At 38.7% G+C, this 20,382-nt stretch overlaps 1 protein-coding gene across 1 annotated transcript in view; it reads right to left on the bottom strand.

The window, feature by feature from the left end:
- LOC124804683 (AN1-type zinc finger protein 2A-like) overlaps positions 1–18,321 on the bottom strand; it is a 68,295-nt gene extending 49,974 nt beyond the window's left edge. Inside the window, exons 1-3 of the mRNA XM_047264932.1 lie at positions 18,247–18,321; positions 18,026–18,148; positions 3,248–3,272 (exon numbers count right to left, since the gene is read on the bottom strand). Of these exons, the coding sequence (XP_047120888.1) occupies positions 3,248–3,272; positions 18,026–18,148; positions 18,247–18,256 (158 nt within the window). The 5' untranslated portion in view covers positions 18,257–18,321. The remainder of the gene's footprint in view (positions 1–3,247; positions 3,273–18,025; positions 18,149–18,246) is intronic.
- Positions 18,322–20,382: the final 2,061 nt, after the last annotated feature.

The following is a 20,382-nucleotide window of genomic DNA, read 5'->3' as shown; positions in this document are numbered from 1 at the left end:
GGCAATGGTCAAACAAGCAGAAAGACCATTTACTAGGGGTCACACCCATATAGCATGCCACACATAGTCGCATCTACACTGACATATTAAATGGCTGCTTTCGCAAGTGGTCCTACCTTTGATGTGCCACAGAATGACAGTGACAGGACTGGAGTAGTTGGCAGTGGCAGGATGTGTGGGGCCGGAGTATGAGACATAATTGGTTGGGAGCAGAGGTAGAATAGGGATGAGCAAGGATGTTGTGTAGTTTGGGTTGGTGACAGAATACCATTGTGAGAGGGGTGAGAACGATACTTTTCAATTTAGAGCAAGATGAACCATCAAAACTCTGTTGGTGGTGGAGAATGAGATTCAGTTGCTCCAGTCTTAGGTGACACTGAGTTACAGGAATGGGGGGGGGGGGGGGGGTCCTCTGAGACGGCCAATCAATGGGGTATGTAGGGGATGGTATAGTCTGTCGGTAAACTGAAGAGTGAGTGAGTGAGTGAGTGAGCGAGCGAGTGAGTCCCCACTCTGCCAACCCAGCTACGTCACAAGGCACTTCTACAGGCTGCCTCAGCGCATGCTTTAAATCTGTGGTGATGCCACGTACAGATACCGTCTCTGCTGCGTTCACTTTTAGACAAATGCATTAAGACCATAAGGAATACAAAAAACAATAGCTTCTTCCGAAACACAACATTATACAGTAAATATATTAAGATAAGAATGGAAGTCAGGATTATACTACAAACATAGAACCAAATGCCTGTTCATGTGAATGTATTATATGTTCCTCTATTGCTATTCATAAAATGAACCCCATATAAGGCAATCAATCTGTAGAATTTAAGGCTTGTTCTTACTTTGTGTTTCTACTAAAAGGTAGAAGTTTTCTTTGAAGGACTTTGCAACAAGAAGAGTTTTTAAAAAGCAAGCAGAAATTTATAATTTTGTGTGTTGTATTAGTCCGATTGGCACTAAACTACTTTGTTACTGTCTTCGTAAACACGTCTCAAAAGTATGTGTACAATGTTATGCATATTAGGTATTTACTCTGTTGTCAGCTGTCAAAAAGGTTGTGTGTGTTTTTGTAGCATCAAGGATTATTTGTTTTGCATAAAAAACAGATTAGATAATCTGTCTTAAATTTTGTTATAGGAATGGAATAAAGTGTATGAAATTTTTAGAAATGTTAAATATTGCTTTTGGTGAGCCTGTTATGAGTGAACCAAGGGCATACAAGTGGTATAAACATTTCAAAGCAGGCCTTAACGGACAGCAGTTTTACAAGCATGCATGAGATTAAAAATGCACAGTTAAGAGACCTATAAACTATCCCGAAGAAACAGTACCTAAAGATTTCGGGAATTGGAAAAAAGCACTGGCACAAGTGTATAGTATGCAATGGGGAATATTTTGAAGAGGATAACATTGCTGTAGATTAACAAATAAAGCTCTTACAAAAAAATAAAAATTAATATGTGAACGCACCTCGTATGTCAAGGTTTTTGCTTAGAAGTACAGAATAATGTACATGTTTCGAAGAAAATTTCAGCAGTGTTTAGACTAGCTATTGCACACATATTAAAGCAATATGTCTCAGAGTCAGTTGAATAGAGACCCAGATAGAGATTAAGTGTTCCATAAGCATCAAAGGTTTACGTGATTTTGAAACTGTCTATAACGATCGGTTTCCTCCCAAGATTATTAGTTTTCCTTCATGGCAATTCCACTAAACCATGCGGCTTATTTTTACGTTCATTCCTTATGCGTCCTATTGGATGAGGCTGACATTTGTATAAATTGTAGCCCTTTAATTGGGACAGGTAATATTAGTCAACAGTTCTTTTTGGGCACCTCTTTAATACACGGTGTAATAACATTAGAGACAATCGAACTCTTGTTTCTCCACAAAATACCTACCTCTTCCTAGTATTCTGCACATTTTCTTGCAATGCTTGACGATTATCCATCATTTTCAGACATTGAAGTATATCATTAAGTATACAAATTTAACTGACTGACACTGGCAACTAAGATTCCACGAACAGAAACGACGTATATCACTGCACGCCGATCTACACAGCTAGACAGCTAACGGGCAACACATTTTGGGGTTCCCCTGTAGGCCGACGGCAGCGTTCTTCCGGGGAAAGGCCACTTCCCCAACCTTGCTCTGAGTTTACAGACAGACTATAGATGGCTGAGGAGACAGGAGACAAGGCATGGGAGATATGTTTCTGGGCAAGGAGTGGAGGGTTTACCATTGTTTGGTTACACAAACATCTATCCAATATCAAGATTACACTGTGCTAACAATTTCCAGAGCGATTCTTCAAGCATAAAACATTTTTTCAATAGCACATGTTGCAAAGTGTCGAAGCAAATTTTCAGCTTCAAGACAGCTACAGAAATGTAGTACTGCTGCCAGTTTTGGCAGATCCTTCAATGATTTTACATGATGGATCACATTATTAAGGCTATGTCTTGACAACAGGTATCACCCTCTCCCTTCTATCATCATCTCCTACACAACACCATTACAGTCATCAGCACTTAACAGATACACTTCCATACAAAGCTTTATACTTCGTGATGGAAAGGTGCCTGTGGGCACTGAGAATAGGGGAAACCTTTCAATTAGGTGGCTGAACCTGCTCTTCAGGACCTCCCACCCATTCATGCCGTACGAGTTTACTTTCACTTTTACTAAATTCTATGACACTCTTCACTAAATTTGGAATTCAAAAGTTTTTTTTACCTTCTGATCAAGACAACAGACTCATGATGTTTGATCTGTATTACATATGGACAGTCAATCAAATGTAACTTTCCATTCTCTGCCCTTACATACATGCTGTGGTGAAAAAAGAAGTACCAAAATGGGAAAGAAATATTAGTGCAAAAAACCAGTGAATGAAACAAATTATATTTGTGCCAAACAGTGGAAAAGTTAGAGCAAGCTCAAATCTAAATTGTGCTGACATGACAAAATCCAATAAAAGCGGTCAGAGTAACCAGCTTTATGTCCAAAGAATATCCTATTTAAACAATAGCAAGATGTGCCTGGGTTAAGAAGAATTTAGCATACTGGAGTATCCAAAAAATAGTTTTATCTTTCCATAATAAAATTATAAATTACTGTTATTTTCTTTGCTGTGCAAATTAATTGTGAAACTAACATAGGAGATTAGATAACATATTTTCTTACATCATCTAAAAAAAAGAAGTCAGGAAAGTTAACCTACCAGAAAATTTTTCACATGCATCACACTTCAACGGCAGATAATCTGAAAATTAAAATAACAAAATAAACACTTTTATATAAGCTTTTCCAAAATAGTAATGAATTATTTCACTGTGCAAATAAAAATAATTTCACACCAGTTTCTCTTCAGCCAATTCTAGAAGTAGTTAGATAAATTAAGCTTATAAAACTAAACCAGTTAGCACATACAAACATCTAAGGGAAATTGCTTTTGTTGACTGCTCCACAAAAAAATTTTGGGTTATTAAACTTCTAAAGTGAAATAAAATGAGTCACTACTGAAAAAGGAAACATGCAAAATTATTGACTATCAATGGAGCTAAGATGGAGTTTACACAAATATTTAAAAAAAAAAAAATGATTTTAGATGTCTCAATTCATACTGAATTAGCAACACGATGACAAAGTGACATTATTGTTATAACCTTTAATCACTAATAAATTGTGTGGATATACAAAAGTAGAAACACTAGCGGTTTACATGCTACTAACTCCGTATCTGTCATTCGACTGCCGTGCCATGACATGCGGCCGGCACCGTTCATAGCCAGGTGGCGCTCCCGCGCTCGGCCGAGCTGCGGAGCGCCTCTATCGCCGTGTTTGCGTATTGACGTAGCGGCACTTTTAAATCTCGTGGCACTGTCACAACAATTATAAATGTAACTGGCTGAGTGACTTGGTTCATGTACTCAACAAAGACCATTTTTCTAGACAAACAAAAGCTGGTATGGCTACTTAAAGCTCTCACAGAGGTCAGAGAAAGAATGTATGAAAAACAGCTACTGAGCTAGTAGTTTCCAGTTTCAGCTATTATAGCATGTAGGCCTCAGTGTACTGCCTTCTATAAAGCTTAAAGTAATTTTGATAAATAAACACTTTATTTGCATTGCCTCTGACGAGTTTGTTTAGCTTCTGCTGTGTGCTTGTACATTACTTTTAACTTATGTCATTTCAATCATTTCTCCACATTTAAGTCATTAGCCTTTTGACTAGTCTGTTGTGGTCTTCCATTCCTGGATGACTAAGTGTTCTACGGACAAATTACACTTCATGCACCTTTAGAGCAGTGGTTTCCATAATAAAACCTCATGCTTTTGACCACTGTTGGTTTATCTGCCTTTGAGCACAGTTTCCCGTCAGAAGAGCAGGAGGATGCCCTAAACCTTTTAAGCTCCTTCATCTTCTTTGACAATGTAATTAACAGAATGAGTATGACTCCTTATATCAAAAATCTTTGGTCAACATAAATCATTTCATTAATTTGTAAAAAGGTAAATTTTTTGTGAAAGAGAAAGTTGATTTGAATATTATAGTATTTTACTAAGCACGGTTCTATTGAACTTGGTATGTCCTTGCATTCCTTTGGTCTTTGAAGTGACTGAACCAGACAGCCATGGAGGAGACAGTTTAACAAGGACTCCAGTTTATGGCGCAAATTGCCATTTTTCCTATCAATGAATCATTGCCAAAGGTGAAAGAAGTCATAAGGTGGGGAAAAAAAATCATAGGACCAACATGTGATTGAAACACAAACATTTGGATTTAGTATCCATTACACCACAGATGGGCCAAATCAGTGAAGAACTGTCTTTATAAAAGCTTTTATTTCACGTAACCCTAGGACGCCTGGGGGGGGGGGGGGGGGAGGGGGGCGTCGCTGAACCCACAATTTTTTTATGTCTCCTGCTTTTGCCCAAGGAACTTTCATACTACATATTCCCTTTGAATTATTGTTTGTTGGCTACTTTATGAAACGTTAGTGTCAATATATTTTACAGAAAATTCCTGCTTTGAAAGAAAAAATAAATAAACTTATTATGGGTCCAACAACACCCCCTCCCCCCCTTAGGCTTCCATGCTATAGAAAATTTCCCTTAGTAGGATTTCGTATTTCTCATCTCAACAACAATGCAAGTTAGTTTCTTGTTGGTTGGTCTCCTTGATATTCACAACAATCGGTTTACTTTCAGAGGAAGTGATTGTTGATGTCAGTCAGCTGTTATTTATCTTGTAAACTTGCAGTGAGTTAGTGCAGTTCCATACTGTCCCCACCCAGACTTAGAAATGACTAAAAGAATACGTGACTCGTCTTTAGAAAGTGTTCTGAATGAAATATTAAATGAAGATTCTGACTCGGGGAGTGAAAGTTAACATGAGGATGGTATTATGGAGTATGATTCAGATCGGGAAAGTGATGTGGATGTTAGAGAAGATGAAGATAGCGCAGCTTCAGGCAGTGACCATCAGGATGTTATTGTGGCCAAGTCTGGAAGAAGGTACGTAATCACACACCCTAGAATTCCTCGGAGGTCTGTTGCCAATATAGTAAGGGAGCAGGCAGGAGTAACTCCAGATGGTGTTTGCCATTCACTTGGAGAAGCCTTGAAGTTGCTTCTTACGCCTGGCATCATAGATGTTATAGTATAACATTCAAATGAAGAGGCAGTTAGGCGAAATGTTAATTTGACTAAAGAGAAAGAATTGTATGCCTTTATAGGAATCCTGATATTTATGGGGGCAAATAAGGACAATTCTGTCAGTGTACACGATCTTTGGTCAGACCTAATGGGTCAGCCATTTTACAAGGGTATTATGGCATGAGAACGTTTCAAGGAACTTATTGCAATCATAAGGTTTGATGACAAAAGTACCAGCCAGCTAAGAAGGGAAGCAGACAAGTTCACAGCAATCCGTGATGTTTTCAACAAAGTGAATGATAGGTTTCCACCACTGTATAAACCGGGGGTCCACCTCACCATTGATGAAATGCTCAGCTTGTTTAGAGGGCACTGCCCCTTCAAAGTATTTATGAAGGATAAACCGGGCAAGTACGGCATCCTTATATGCATGATGTCCGATGCAGTTGACAGATACGTCTTGAATATGGAACCCTATGCAGGTACTGCTCAGAATTTGTCGAAAGAAGAATGGGGTTCAGCAGCTGTCGTCAAACGTCTGGTAGCGTCTGTGAAAAATACTGGTCGAAATATTACTACAGACCAATACTACACATCGGTGGATTTGGCGGAAGAGTTATACCAAGACTACAAAGCTACTACAGTAGGAACTCTCCAGTCAAACAGGAAGCATATTCCAGACATAAGGAAGAATACGTCAAATCGAGAGCTATATTCATCAATGTTCTTGTTACAGACCCATCAACAGGTAGGCCTCCAGTAACTTCGGTGTCCTACATAGCAAAAACGAAACCACGTAAAAACTTACTGATGTTGTCAACAATGCACCAAGATAAAGGCACTGTTGGAGGAGAAAAGAATAAAACCAAGGTAAATGCATATTATAATTCCACTAAAGGTGGAATTGATACCATTGATCAAATGGCGCGGCTGTACACCTGCAAGATCGGAACAAAGAGATGGCCTCTATCTGTATTTTACTCTCTCATTGACATTTGTGCTATCAATGCAACCACCATATTCATCCAGCAACATCCAAGATGGAATGAAAAGAAACACAACAAACGGAAACTTTATCTTCTGCAAGCTGGGATGGAACTAGTGAAATTGCAGGTAGAAGAAAGAAGTGCCAATGCAAGAGGGTTATCTAACCAAATTGTTCCATCAATGGATACTATTCTACAAAAGAAAATTAAAGAAGTGGCAACAGAAGCATGTCAGCCTCTTGCAGGCAAAGGTCAGTGCCATATTTTTGTAAGAGAAGCTAAAACAAAGAAGCAGAAGTACAACTATCTGAGTAAAACAAAATAGTATTGTGGACACTGTCATAAACATGTGTGTAACACACATTCAGAAAAAATTGTGAAGAGTGTCTCTTGCCTTGAAGTTGAGGACTCAGAGTAGTCTATTGTATATGAACACATCTTTATTTTGTATTGTAATATGTCAATTTTTATTCACTCAATCCAATATTTATAACAATTAACAACATTTATAAACCGATACCTTAGTTAAAATACATAAACCATTTTTAAAGTTGTAATTTTTCGTCAGTAAACTTATTTAATACCTGTGGGCTCACCGAACCCCCCCCCCCCCCTTAGGCATCCAAGTTAGAAAAAAATGCAAAATGCTTGGGCGTCCTAGGGTTAAAAGCCCTAAGCAATCATTTGGTATCCTCTGCCTGATAAACAAAAACAAATTTCTATGTGAGAACTGCATAGGAAAGAATGTTCTGCATTTAAACAGGCTAGGGTCTGTAACACTCAGCAGAATATTTACAGATGTCTGCAAATGCATTAGAAACAATGGAAACTAGTGTGGCCTGATGGGATGAAAAATCAGATGTTCTACTTGAAAAAGCCAAATGTAAGCACCATCCAAACCAGGAAGCCTTACAGAATACACTCTCCAAACATGTGAGTCAGCAAAAAGGAACTTATACAAAAAAACTACACTAGAACATCCAGTACATTGGTAACAAGAACCTAGAACAAAAATAGAAGTATTTATAAGTGAAACACAAGCAGATATATTTTATAATCACTGAATATAGGCTAACTCAAAGTCAGATAGGTAATCTGACAATAAAGCAGTATATCTTCTCCATTTACATCTGTAGTTCTAAACACAGAAGTTGTGGAGTTTCAATGTCTATTAAAACAGGAAAATTCCTAAAGACTGCAAATAGTGAAGGTGTGAGATTATCCATAGGTAATGAACAGTGATTGAAATTACTGGTGTTGTGACAGATGACATATAAGAGTGTTTTGTATGTACAGAACAACTAACTTAATACGAATGAATATGGAGAGATATTTATTATATGTCGAGATTTCAGTACCGATATGGGAAAAGGAACAAAGACAAGTCAACATTTTGAAGAACTGTTAATACAGTATAACATTGTCACAAAAATATCTGTATAACAAGGGTGACTTTTCGAAGTCAGACAATTATTGACAACAACAACATTAGTAATATTAGTTCTAATATAACTACAGGTTTGCCACAAGTTTCCCCTAGTGAAATCCCCTGATTTCCAGACAAGTTTTAGCATCTTCCCTGACAAATTTTGGGACCTCAAGGGTAAGGAAAGACATAAGCTGACAAAAAATGTAAGGACTTCTGTATTTCTAAAGGTGTGAGCCATCATCTTAAGTACCAACATCAACATCTTGTGTGATGAACTGCTTTCAGATGGAGAAAGCAAGCCAAATGGTATATATGTTTCATTAGGACCAATGATGTTATTTCATTTCAATAAAGCAAAACACATTTGGTGACAAAAATAGCCTACGAATTTTGTTTGAGTCGCAATACCTTCACTGCAATCAGAAATAACCACAGAAAAAGTAGGCCGCCTGAAAGAAATGTATAAGTTGGGGAACTACTACTACTACTACTACTACTACTACTATTACAAATATTCGGTTCTACAGCCCTTGGAGGGCCTTGGCCTGCATCACAATATCCTGCCATTCCGTCTGGTCCATGGCTTTCCGTCTCCATCCTCTGACACACAGCTTTTTCACGTCTTCAATTCTGTCCATCCATCTCTTTCTGGGACGACCCTTCTGTTGTCTGCCTCCAGCCCTGCCATCAAAAATCTTCTTACATGTTCTGTTTTCCTCCATTCTGACCACGTGTCCTGCCCATCACAGTCTTCTTGTTTTAACGGTAGTGACAATGACAGGTTCTTCTTCTGCATTCGTACAGATGCACCAACCTTCTTGATCGTATATTGAGCCATATATTTTACGCAGAACCTTTCTCCCCCGAATGCTAAGGATCCTTTCCTCATTTGCAGTCATGGCCCGTGTCTCAGCATCATACATAACTACTGGTATTATAATTGTTTTGTAAATAAGGATTTTAGATTTTCGTGATAGAAGTGAGCTGCTAAGCATGGGTAGTGTGGCAAAGTAGCATCTGTTGCCTGTTGCTATTCTAGCTGATGTCATTTGTCTCTGTGATAGTCGATCTGAGGTATTTGAAGTCTCTCACCCTTCCAAACTGTTTGTCGGCTATCCTGAGATTTGCTAGGTTTCGCTGGTTGGTCATTGCCATATATTTGGTCTTTTTGACATTGACTACCAGGCCAAGTTCCCTTGCAACTCTCTCCAGTTGTTGATAGGCATCTGCTAGCACAGCGGTGTTTCGTGCGAGTAATGCCACATCATCTGCGAAGGCCAAGTACTGCAGTGAACACTTAAAAGTGGTTCCTCCTCTATTTATCTCTATCTGACTTATGACTTTTTCTAGGCAGGTTGAATAGCAGTGAGGCGATATTGTCACCCTGTCTCAGTCCCTTCTTCACTTCCACTCTCTAGAGATTTCGTCCTGTATTTTTACTTTACAGTTGGTTTCACTGAGGGTCACCATAGTAAGTTTAACAAGCTTCTTCGGTATTCCTGCCTCTTCCATCACATTCTGCAATGTCACTCTTGAGATGCTATCATAGACTTGTTTAAAATCGATATCAAGCTGATGTGTGTGTAATTGGTGTTTATAACATATTTCAAGTAGCATGTGTAATGTGAATATCTGGTCAGTTGTTGACCTTTTCCTTCTAAAGCCACTCTGATAGTCTCCAATTCTCTCTTCCACATAGAGAGTAAGCCTCCTACTTAGGATCTTGGAGAACACTTTATATGTAGTATTTAGCAGGGATATTCCTCGGTAATTCTGTCAGTTTAATTTACCTCCTTTTTTACGTATGGCACACATAATAGCCATTTTCCACTCCATTGGCATGCTCTCTTCCTGCCAGATGTTCAGTATTACTTTATGTATTGCTTTCCACAATGCTTCCCCACCATATTTGAGAAGTTCCACCTGGATCTGATCGGCTCCAAGTGCCCTATTACTTTTTAAGATCTTAGTGGCTTGTATCACTTCCTCCAGTGTGAGTTCTGGTGTTAAGACCTTTTGTCCATAATAAGTTATTTCCACCAGTTCTTCTTGTTCTAATCCTTCTACTTCTGGGTTCAGTAACTCTTGGAAGTATTCTACCCATCTGTCAAGTATCTTATTACTCTCCCCTATCAAATTCCCTTATTTATTTCTACATAAATTTTCTATGGCTTGAAACTAAGACTTTCTTTCTTTAATCTTTTGGTACATTTCACATACTTGCTTCTCTTCTCCTAGCTGTTCCATTTCCTTCCATTTTTTTTCTTTTCTAGTGCTCTTTTCTTCTTTCTGCAAACCCTCTTAGTTACATGGCACTTCTCATTATATTCATTCAGATTTGCTCTAGTTCTTCTCTGAAATAATTTCATTCGTGCTACGTTACGCTCCTTAATTCTTCTCATAAATTCTTCATCAAACCAATCTGCCTTCCTTTGAGCCCGTACATGTCCCAAAACCTCCTCAGCTGCCTCAATTATTGCAGTCTTACATTGTTTCCACATTATTTCTATATGTTCATTTGATGTGTCAGTATTGTTCTTAATCCCCTCTTCTATTTTCGCCTGATATGCTCTCCGTATTTCTTCTGACATTAGTTTTATAATGTCAAAACGTTTCTGTTTGTGGTCTTTTTGTTTACTCAATAGTGAGATCCTTTGCCTGTACTTACTTCTTACTAGATTATGGTCTGAACTGCAGTCAGCTCTACATTGGCTCCTAACATCCATTACATCTGATCTGTGCCTCCTGTTAATCAATATATGGTCTATCTGATTTCTACTCTGTCCATCTGGTGACATCCATGTTTCTTTGTGTATATTTTTGTGTGGAAACCATGTACTGCTGAGTCATGTTTTTACTTATAGCAAAATCTACAACCCAAATTCCATTATCATTCAATATTTCATGGCAGCTATGTCTTCCTATAGTTGGCTGATAAGCCTCTTCTTTCCCTACTTTTACATTCAAGTCTCATATTAAGATCTTAACATCATGTTTAGGAGCCTGATTGTACAACTCCTCTACTTTGCTATAAAACTCATCTTTCTGTTGTTCATCTGCCTCCTCTGTGGGTACATGTACATTTATAATCGTTATGCTGAATACTTTTCCCTTTAATCTTAATATGGACATTGGTTCGTTGATTGGTTCGAAGTGCATTACAGCATGCTTCAGTCCTTTAAAGGCCACAAAAGCTGTATCAAAGGTATTCATACTCCCGCCACTATAGAAGATTGTGAAATTTCTCGAGTGCATTGTGTCACGTCCCTTCCACCTAATTTCCTGGAGAGCCAATAGATTTATAACGTAGTTGTTTGCTTGTGTTAGCAGTTGCTGTTGGGCTCCATCTTGGGATAGGCACTGCACGTTCCATGTTCCTATGTACATATCTCTCATCCTTTTTTTGTTTGCTGGGGTCGTCATAAGGTGGGGAAGAGTTGGGTAAACCAACACCATAAGTGACCGCAATTAAAATGTTGGTTCTACTATGTTCGTTATTGTTGGTTATAACCCAATGTGTTATGTCTATTATTCTACAGGTATTGTGTAATTTTTCTTTCAGGAAGTGCATTGAGTGCATAGTGTACAATCTGCCAGTGACTGCCACAACTTTCTTCTTCTTGTCGTCCATACTTTCTAATATATAAACTACTTTCGAAATGCCAAAATGTACTAGAATACATAGAAAGCCTATAAAACGCCGCACTGTACAACGTAGTTGTGGTGAGACAGTCGCAATTCCTGAAATCCATCGCCCACGGCCTCTGGCCTGCCGAGGAGCACAACAGTCCTGGGTCCATGGGTAACCCACGAAAATCCACTGCATTATGCCTCATAGAGACAGACAGGGCCCGCACATTAGTGGGAAACTATGGGCTTCAGATCGGCAGGCCTGATCCGTTAGAGATACTCGCAGAAATGGCCTGTGGTTTTGGCCTGTCATGGAAGTCCAATCATGTAACCAGTAATTCACGTGTCACAGACACCATGTTGATGAAATGAGACTGCGATGATCACCCATGCAACAGATAACTTGTGCAAATACTCTTGAGAATCAATACTAATGACGATAGGTAGCAACTCGCCAGCACACACACACACACATTCACACAATCACTCAGACACAACTCGTACACACGACCATTGTCTTCGGCCGCTGCATCAACAAGCTCTGAGAATCACATCCAAACAAACCACTCCTCACGCCATCCTGCCTCGAAGCATGACATCTCAGTAAACAAACAATTTCATGCTACTGAGCCAAAAATGATATTTTTCCAGTTTTTTTCCCAAATTTCCCTGATACATTTGAAATTCCCTGATTTCCAGAACTTGTGGCAACCCTGTACTATGAGTCACATGTAGTTAAACAGGAATATTTGGTCACATGTGAGCTTATCTGCTTTTGCAGATGTAATGACATAGTATCAGAAACAAAATGAACCACCAAAGAAATCAAAATCAGGAAGCAAAATGTTAACATCTTAAAAACAATATTAAGCAAGGAAACTAGGAATGAAACTCTACATGAGCCATGCCCCAAATTGATAGGTCATGTCACATTCTCAACAGTATTCATCTTTGGCCAAAGAGAATAACTGGCGGTCTGACGGCCATGCCAGCAGGGGCCTTGCTCTCTTGAAGTTCGGTGGTGGAACTGTGAAGTTGGTCGAAGAGCAGAGCCAGGAGTGGGGTTGCAATTTCATTTGGTATTGGTTCAAGTGGCCTCATATTCTGGTTCATAGTCGCAATCCTTTCTGGTGCACATGAAGCGTGCTGGCCACGGTGACTTGGACTGATCAGAGTGGAACGAGGAGTAAGCCCCCTGCCATTTATCACCATAACAGTGCTCATGTGGGCAGCAGATAGTAGAGAGGGAATCCTCAAGGGGGGAGGGGGTAGCAGCTCTCACATTGACATCAACTTCAATTTTCTAACAGCCTGCCAGATTTTATTCTGGGTGAGCACATTCTGCAACTTTCCCAGTCAATAACAATGTTGTGTTGCACAGTGTAGCCTTAGTGTAAGAAAGTCTGCTGTGCAACCAATTCTTTCAATCTCTTTAGAGGTGTTAACCAATGATGCTGTGTATTCTGCTCCACGTGTTACTGGCTGGTGTACATCTGATTTTATGGGGCCGGACAAGCATGTTTTAGATAGTTAAATTGTATGCAGTGCAACTCAGCCTCCCTTGGTATTTCTGGTTTTCATAATTATGTTTTTAACAACTGTTCTGTTTTATATTTTGTGATTCATAAAACAATTCTGCAACACACTCCCAGTTTGTGCTTTGTTTGAATGCCTGATCAGTGCAATTTGTAAGAGAAATTTGTGGATTAATTCTACTTGCTTCCGATGTGTTGACGGGAGCTGCTTTTGTTTGGTGCAGTAACTTTGAGTGGAGCAAGCCCTAACTGTTGTTTATACAGTGAAGTGGAATTGCTTGCACTGGATGTTGGCATTTACCTCACCTAGCTATTAACTCAGATGTTGCTTGAACATCCGTTCACTCATTACACTTACTCAGCCTGAGTCCTCTAGTTCACATGCGAATGCAGTTGCATTTATTTAAATCATATGGGTTCAAAATAAAGCACTTTTTAAATTTCTTGTAAACTGTTAAGCTTTCAGGTCTTGTCTAAGTGCATGTGCGTTCATTAAATATCGGATACCTTGCTGTCAGATTTTGGTGTGTGACCACTGATTGATTTAATTGGTAATTACCTTAAGCTGCATGTTTTGTTCATCATTTTGAACACACAAGTGCCATTAGACATCACTGGGAATTTATTAGGTTCAATTTAAATTTATTTGTTGTTGAATATAAGATTCCTGTGGTTAACGGCAGCACCTAAGGCGTAAATTTGACCAGTTGTTATCAAACACACTTTAAAATTACTGCATGTTTGTGTTTTACAATGAGATGGTGTCTCGCTTTTGACGAGTCTTGCATGTCAAGTGTCCCGATTAACTGGTAGTGTCAGAACTGAAACTTCTTCGTCTGATTTCAGTTGACACATTCCAACTGTCTGCTTTGACCCATGATGTCATCAATATGGCGAAAATGGCTATTCTAAGCATCTATGACGTCACTACATACACATGGCTACAAAAACTTGGGGGGGGGGGGGGGGGGGGGATACAACATTCCGCTATACCAACAAAATCTACAGGAATCAGACACTTCTCTTGATTTATACAGCTCAACCACAGCTGACGATATCAAAACACCAAAACATCTACAGCTATAACTACAAAATTGGAATCTGACATTTCCCTTGACCTATATTGGTCAACTGCAACTACTGATACAAAAAAACTAAAAATACAATGAAAAATAAAACTAAAACCACACCACCTCAAAAATCCAAAAGGGTCATGCCACATCAAAGGGACCAATATTAAAAGGAGTCTCCACATGACCATCTCCAAATCTAATGAAATTTGGTGTGAAGGTTCTATATGGTTTTTCATGCTTATACACCATATTTGAGTGCAGTATCTTCAGTTGAATTTTTAGGGAGGCTACTCAACTATGCATCATTTATGAAGGTGCAAATGTGCCAAGTTTGCTAGGTTTTTTTTTTTATACAAGTTCTAGCACACATTTGGCCATTTGCTTTCACACACATTGACAACTTTTTATGCTGAACCACACCATGGCAAAAATTTGTGATTTAGCCACACTTAAATATAGATACAAGCCTCTAAAGTGGCTAAAAATTCATCAAGTTATATTGAGAGCAAAGGTTTGACTGCTACTTTTCATATGAACAAATCACACCAAAACTTCAGAGGGTTAATCCTACCTATGACATCTGTGTGTGGATCAAATTTAATTAATACAATTTGGAGTTGTAAATAAAAAAAAAAAATGTGGAATTGTAGTGCCTTAATAGTATAAGATTTGCCTCAAGTTTAGGGAATTAACTGTGCTAATAAGTGTTTTACATTATTTTACAGTATAGAATGTAAATATAATAAAACTTCAGCAAATGCTCATAAGGTCATAAAATCTAGACGATCATGGTGGAATGTTATGTTGTTCAGAATGTTTTAACCCTACAATGCATGGTGGTGCATATACACATTGTCACACTCAGTTTCCATAGCCACTATAAAGCAGCAGTATTTTTTAAGGCTCTATCCTCGCAGCAGTGATAGCATTATTGGCAATTTTCACTGTGTCAGTCTGCTGTGAGGTGTAATCTTTGGTGTTGAGTACTAAGTGTCTGAATTATCAATAATCATTGTTGTAGCTGAAGATAAGCACTAAAATAATATATTTTGATGGCCTAATTTGGATATTTTATATAGGCCTACAAACAAGACTGAAACTTCAATGCTTCAAACCCGGATATTCATAAACTTTAAAAATTGCTTGTTATAGGTTAATAAACTATTGTATAAAATGAAGTAAGAGACCCCTTCACCAAGCTACTTTGGTGGACCATGGAGCTGACTGTCGTAAGTCATCACCATTCTATTATGACAAAAGTCAACTGCAATCAGTTAGGGAAATGTTACCAATGGTCAAGGAGCTTTTATGATGTAGGTCTTGATTTTACTGATGATGCCCAAATTTGTCCATACCATAATGCCTGGTTGATGACAAAATCTCAGTTCCTGTAGAAGACTTGCTGCAACCCATTTTGTAAGAGAAAAACACATAACCAAGCAGTGACCACTACAATGTCTGACAGGTTGAAGTTACTGACTAATGTTTTTAAATCTGGTCAGAAAATTTGTATCAAACGTAGACAAGAAGTGGCCCAAAAAGAATCATCCCACTGAAGACATGGACGTTGTTGATGCCTGCTCTACTGCTAATACTTCATTATCATCACTTGGAGAGTTACCATTAAAGGTTCAATGGATCAGCAAAATGGGTTCGATGGGATATATAAAGTGCAAAGTTCTGAAAGCCCAAGGTAGCATTACTAAGGTAATTGCTACAGTTGCTCGTGTGAGCCAAATAGATACTGCTCAAATACAAAAGGAAGAGTGCCAAAAATTTAATTGAAGAACTTAAGCTTCAGGCTTCAAGAAATTATAACAAAGTTCAAATTTTGAACCTGGCAACAAATAGCTGGACTACTGGAAAAAAAGCTAAAGATTTTGCTGTATCTACTAAAACAGAGAAGCTGTCTAAGAAACTAAAGATAGAAGATGGGATTTTAGCAACACGTGAAAAACCAAAAATGGAAAAAGCTAAAACAAAATGTCCTCACTTTTTTCTTTTTTTGAGATGATGAGTTTTCTTGTTTATGCCCAGGCTAAAATGATTGTGTTGCAGTAAAAATAAATGGGAAAAGGATTCACAAGCAGAAACATCTGCTCCTTCGAAACCTGAAAGAAATGTTCATTGCAATATGTAAATCAACTGAACTTCTCACTACAGTTGGTGCTTCTGGATCACATTCAATATGTGTATGTGCAATTCATCAAAATGTAAAATTCTGGTTTTGAGAAAAAAAAAAAAAAACTGTACACAGTTTGGAATCAAAAGATTGTATGCTGCAATGTTGTGAGGAATGTCCAGGAAAAATACAAGTAGAGGCTTTTATAGACTATGAACCTTAAGAAACAATGTAATACTGACAATAGGTGCATACTGACAGACACACATTGGAGACATGTCAGTGATGTTTAAGATTTCATGGAGACACTAATTTTGAAAATTACCGGTTTAGGAAGCCATCACTTTGTGACAAAACCCTAAATTTTATGCCTTAAGCAGCTAAAAAGAAAACTTGCAGAAAATGAATTAATTATATTGACGTATTTTGCTGAGAATTAATCATTTGTTGTTGAAGGGAGCTCATACCAGTCAGAAACCATAGCTATGTAATGTGGACATTGCTCTTTAATCTGTTTTTGAGTGATATAGATATTGAAGAGAAAGATAAGAACATATTGTATGCGGATGAAATGACAGTAATGAACAGTGATCAAAATGTGTAACAACTCAAAAGAAGAATACATATTTTTGCAAACATCACAGCACAATGGCTCACGGAAAATGAACTGGGATTATAAACCCTAAAGAGACTACGCATAAGCATTCAGAAATATAGGGAAGTCTGTGGGTCGGATGACACAAAGCCAGAATAAGTAAAATTCACAGTGGATAATGTACTGAAATGGAACAGCATATCAATTCTTTGTGCAAAGTTCACCGTGGACTTTTTAAACTGTACTTGCAGTGTGGAGTGACAGTGTGGGGAAACTAAAATATTTAAATAGTGCATTCACATTACAGAAGGAAGTAATTAGGATCATTTAAAGAATGTAGTGGTAAACATACCAAGTTATAAGCTGATTTCCAAACAATTTTGCAACAACTTCTATTTTCGTCAGTATATTTGGTACACTAATGTGCGTTTGAACCAGTGCCCTTTGTTTCAAAGGTTGTTAGTACATAATCTCTTGAAACTTAAGTTTTGTATTTTAACTCGCAACCTGCCCGTGGTCTAATCTGTTATAACTACTATTAAAGGAAGTTTGTTTCTGTTTGAATGAAGTCTTTTTTATTTTCCTAGAAAGTCGTGACAAACTTGAAAAATATTCTGTAGATTATGGAGAGAGTAATCGGTAATGACACATACTTTTCGACTTAAACATTTAGTGACAGCCCATATCATCAGAAATATTAACAAATGTTATCTACGCAAACTCTGTACCAAGTAGTGTAGGAAACTTTGGAAACACACTTCAAGGTGCTTTCAGTAAAATTTTTCGTTCTCAGCTGCTGTGATACTCAACATTAATTACTCTACGACTCTAGTTTTCCCATTTCAGAGTGAATGATATCCATATAGCTTACACCAATGAAACAAAAAATATGGAAATTTACAAAAACCAGCAATAAAGCATTTCTACACTGCAGAGAGAAAATATCTGTCGTGACAAATCAGGTATAGATTTCTGAAACCATACATACCTAACTGCTTACATGACAGCTCAGAACACTGCTCACCCAGATGCGGAAATTCCATCACTAAGGTGATACACGCCACAAACAAATATCGAACAGCAGCACACCCAACATCCAAGTACGTGCACTCTAAGGGGGGAACGCTGTATTTATAAAATCCTTCTCAAGCGTCTGACACAATGTATGAATCATCACTGCAATACTACAGTCATGTTACACCAACTTGCCTGTAAGCATTAAACATCAACAACTTTCTGCAGCCAAGGAACATGGTTGTTGTGCAATGTGCAGTAACAACAAATCACGTCCGTCAAAGATAGGAAATTCCGCACGTAATCGAAATTATCGATTTCCACTGACATCACGGAAGGGAATGCGAAAATAATCAGCCTTGTTTTCACAGGCAATGAAAACATGGATTTCTTGTAGAAGTCATTTGGGGTGTCAAAAAGTTACTAAGAATGTTTTGGAAAGTGAAAGAAGCAAATGAATGGCTAAAATTGCTTTTAAATTCCACCCTGTAAACGAAAGAATATCATATCAAATTTACCCCCAAATTATTTAAATGCTACTCTTAAATGTATTTTTCTCCAACAAGTCACACAGAGAGATGAAGCTAAGGTCACTTAAAGACAAATATTCAAATGGGGTCATTGATGTGCCAGTTTATGTATTTAAAAAGCCCTCATATTATGTAATAAAACCACCAATGTAAACAATAAACATTCCTCCGCATCTGGGACCGATGATGTGGCGCAGTGGTCAAAACATTGGATTCGCACCTGGGAGGGTGATGGGTCAAATTCACATCCGACCTTCCAGATTTAGATCCGAGATTAAATTAGATTCAGTTTTCGTTCCATAGAACTGTGGGAAATACGGTAACGGAGATCAGCAAAACAGTGACGCCCCATAGAGATATGATTTACACACTATTTATCGCTGAGTACAATATACATAACTTGTGTATTCGTTACAAGTGTACAGAACAAACTAACTCTTACTACTTCCCAGAACAGCAATCTTCCTTTTCTCCAGTCAGAGATGTTACGCCGTCACAGAGCCCCACGTCCCCCCCCCCCCCTTTTCCGTAGTGTGGAGCACGTGAGAAGAGGCTGCGGCGAGGCATCATCTGTCAGAAGTAATGTAGGCGCCTGAGTGACAGTGGATGCGATGCAAAACATGTAGACAGCCAGGGCCGCAGGGCACACCCAAAGCACGACGCTGGGGGTGCAACTAACGGATTACAGTTCGCAGCGTTAGCAGATATGGATGGTCTCGGCAGCATCTTTTATTCTTGCTGACTCGGTGCCGTTATTTGAAGAGTGAGGCATGTTGGTCGCATTACTGTGCTTTGTTGCATCCATAAGAGGTGCTGTGGGGCCTGCAGCAGTGTAAGCTGTGGCAGTGATGATGAGTGTATTGTCTGCTGAAAAATGGGAGGTGAGTCCTGCCATGTCAACTTCTGATGGGACAGAAGTGGTGTGCATGAAATTGTGTATGACAGTGCTTGCACCCGACCACTTGTTTGTGTGGTTAGCGGTAATCACAAGTCATGAGGTCGGTATCAAGTAATGCGACAGATATGTCTTCAGGCAGAAAATCATGGAGATTCACACGTACTTGGAAATTGACTGACAGATGCATAGGAAGCGGTGGGGCAGGGAGTGCCTATTGTGACTGGTCCGCTAAAGTCCACACCAGTTTAAGCTGGTTCACAACACTGTTGTTTGCTTTCCAGTAATTTCAATATCAAAAGTGTTGTATAGCATTTCAGTGCTCAGTATGGTTCTTGGTATGGCAGTTGTAGGGCGGGTTTCATTGCATGTATTTGTAGCATCACATGAGAACATGTGGTCAGGTCGTTATGAATAAACATTAATTGTGTCAAATAATAGGAAAGTGGTGGGACATGGATATTTTGTGTATGTGTGCACACATGAGCAACTAAGTCTGATAAGTCCTGGTCTGTGGGGAGCGCATTTCATGTGCTACAAATTCAGCAGGTAGGGGCTTTCCATATAGCATTTCAGCGAGTGATGCATCAAGGTCATCTTTATGTGTCATGTGAATGCCCAGAAGAACCTATTGACGGGTCTCAACCCTCGATTCTAAGTGACACGTGAGAGCAGCTTTCATCATTGAATGCTATCATTCCACGAAGCCATTGGATTGATGATGCTAGGTGGCTATGTGGAAGCGGTGGCGTCTGCTTAGGTGGCATAAGTCACTGAATTGTTGAGATTGGAAGAGCCGACCTTGGTCCAACATTAAGGAGGCCAGGTGGCTGAATCTGGCAATCCAACTGTTGATGAAAGTTCCCACTACCATCTATGCTGATATGTCAGAAATGTGCTTGGCCT

This window comes from Schistocerca piceifrons, chromosome 7 (genome assembly GCF_021461385.2).
Source record: "Schistocerca piceifrons isolate TAMUIC-IGC-003096 chromosome 7, iqSchPice1.1, whole genome shotgun sequence".
In the NCBI taxonomy this organism is placed as follows: domain Eukaryota; kingdom Metazoa; phylum Arthropoda; class Insecta; order Orthoptera; family Acrididae; genus Schistocerca; species Schistocerca piceifrons.
The sequence above is the reverse complement of the archived record's forward strand: the minus strand, read 5'-3'. Positions and strand labels throughout refer to the sequence as shown.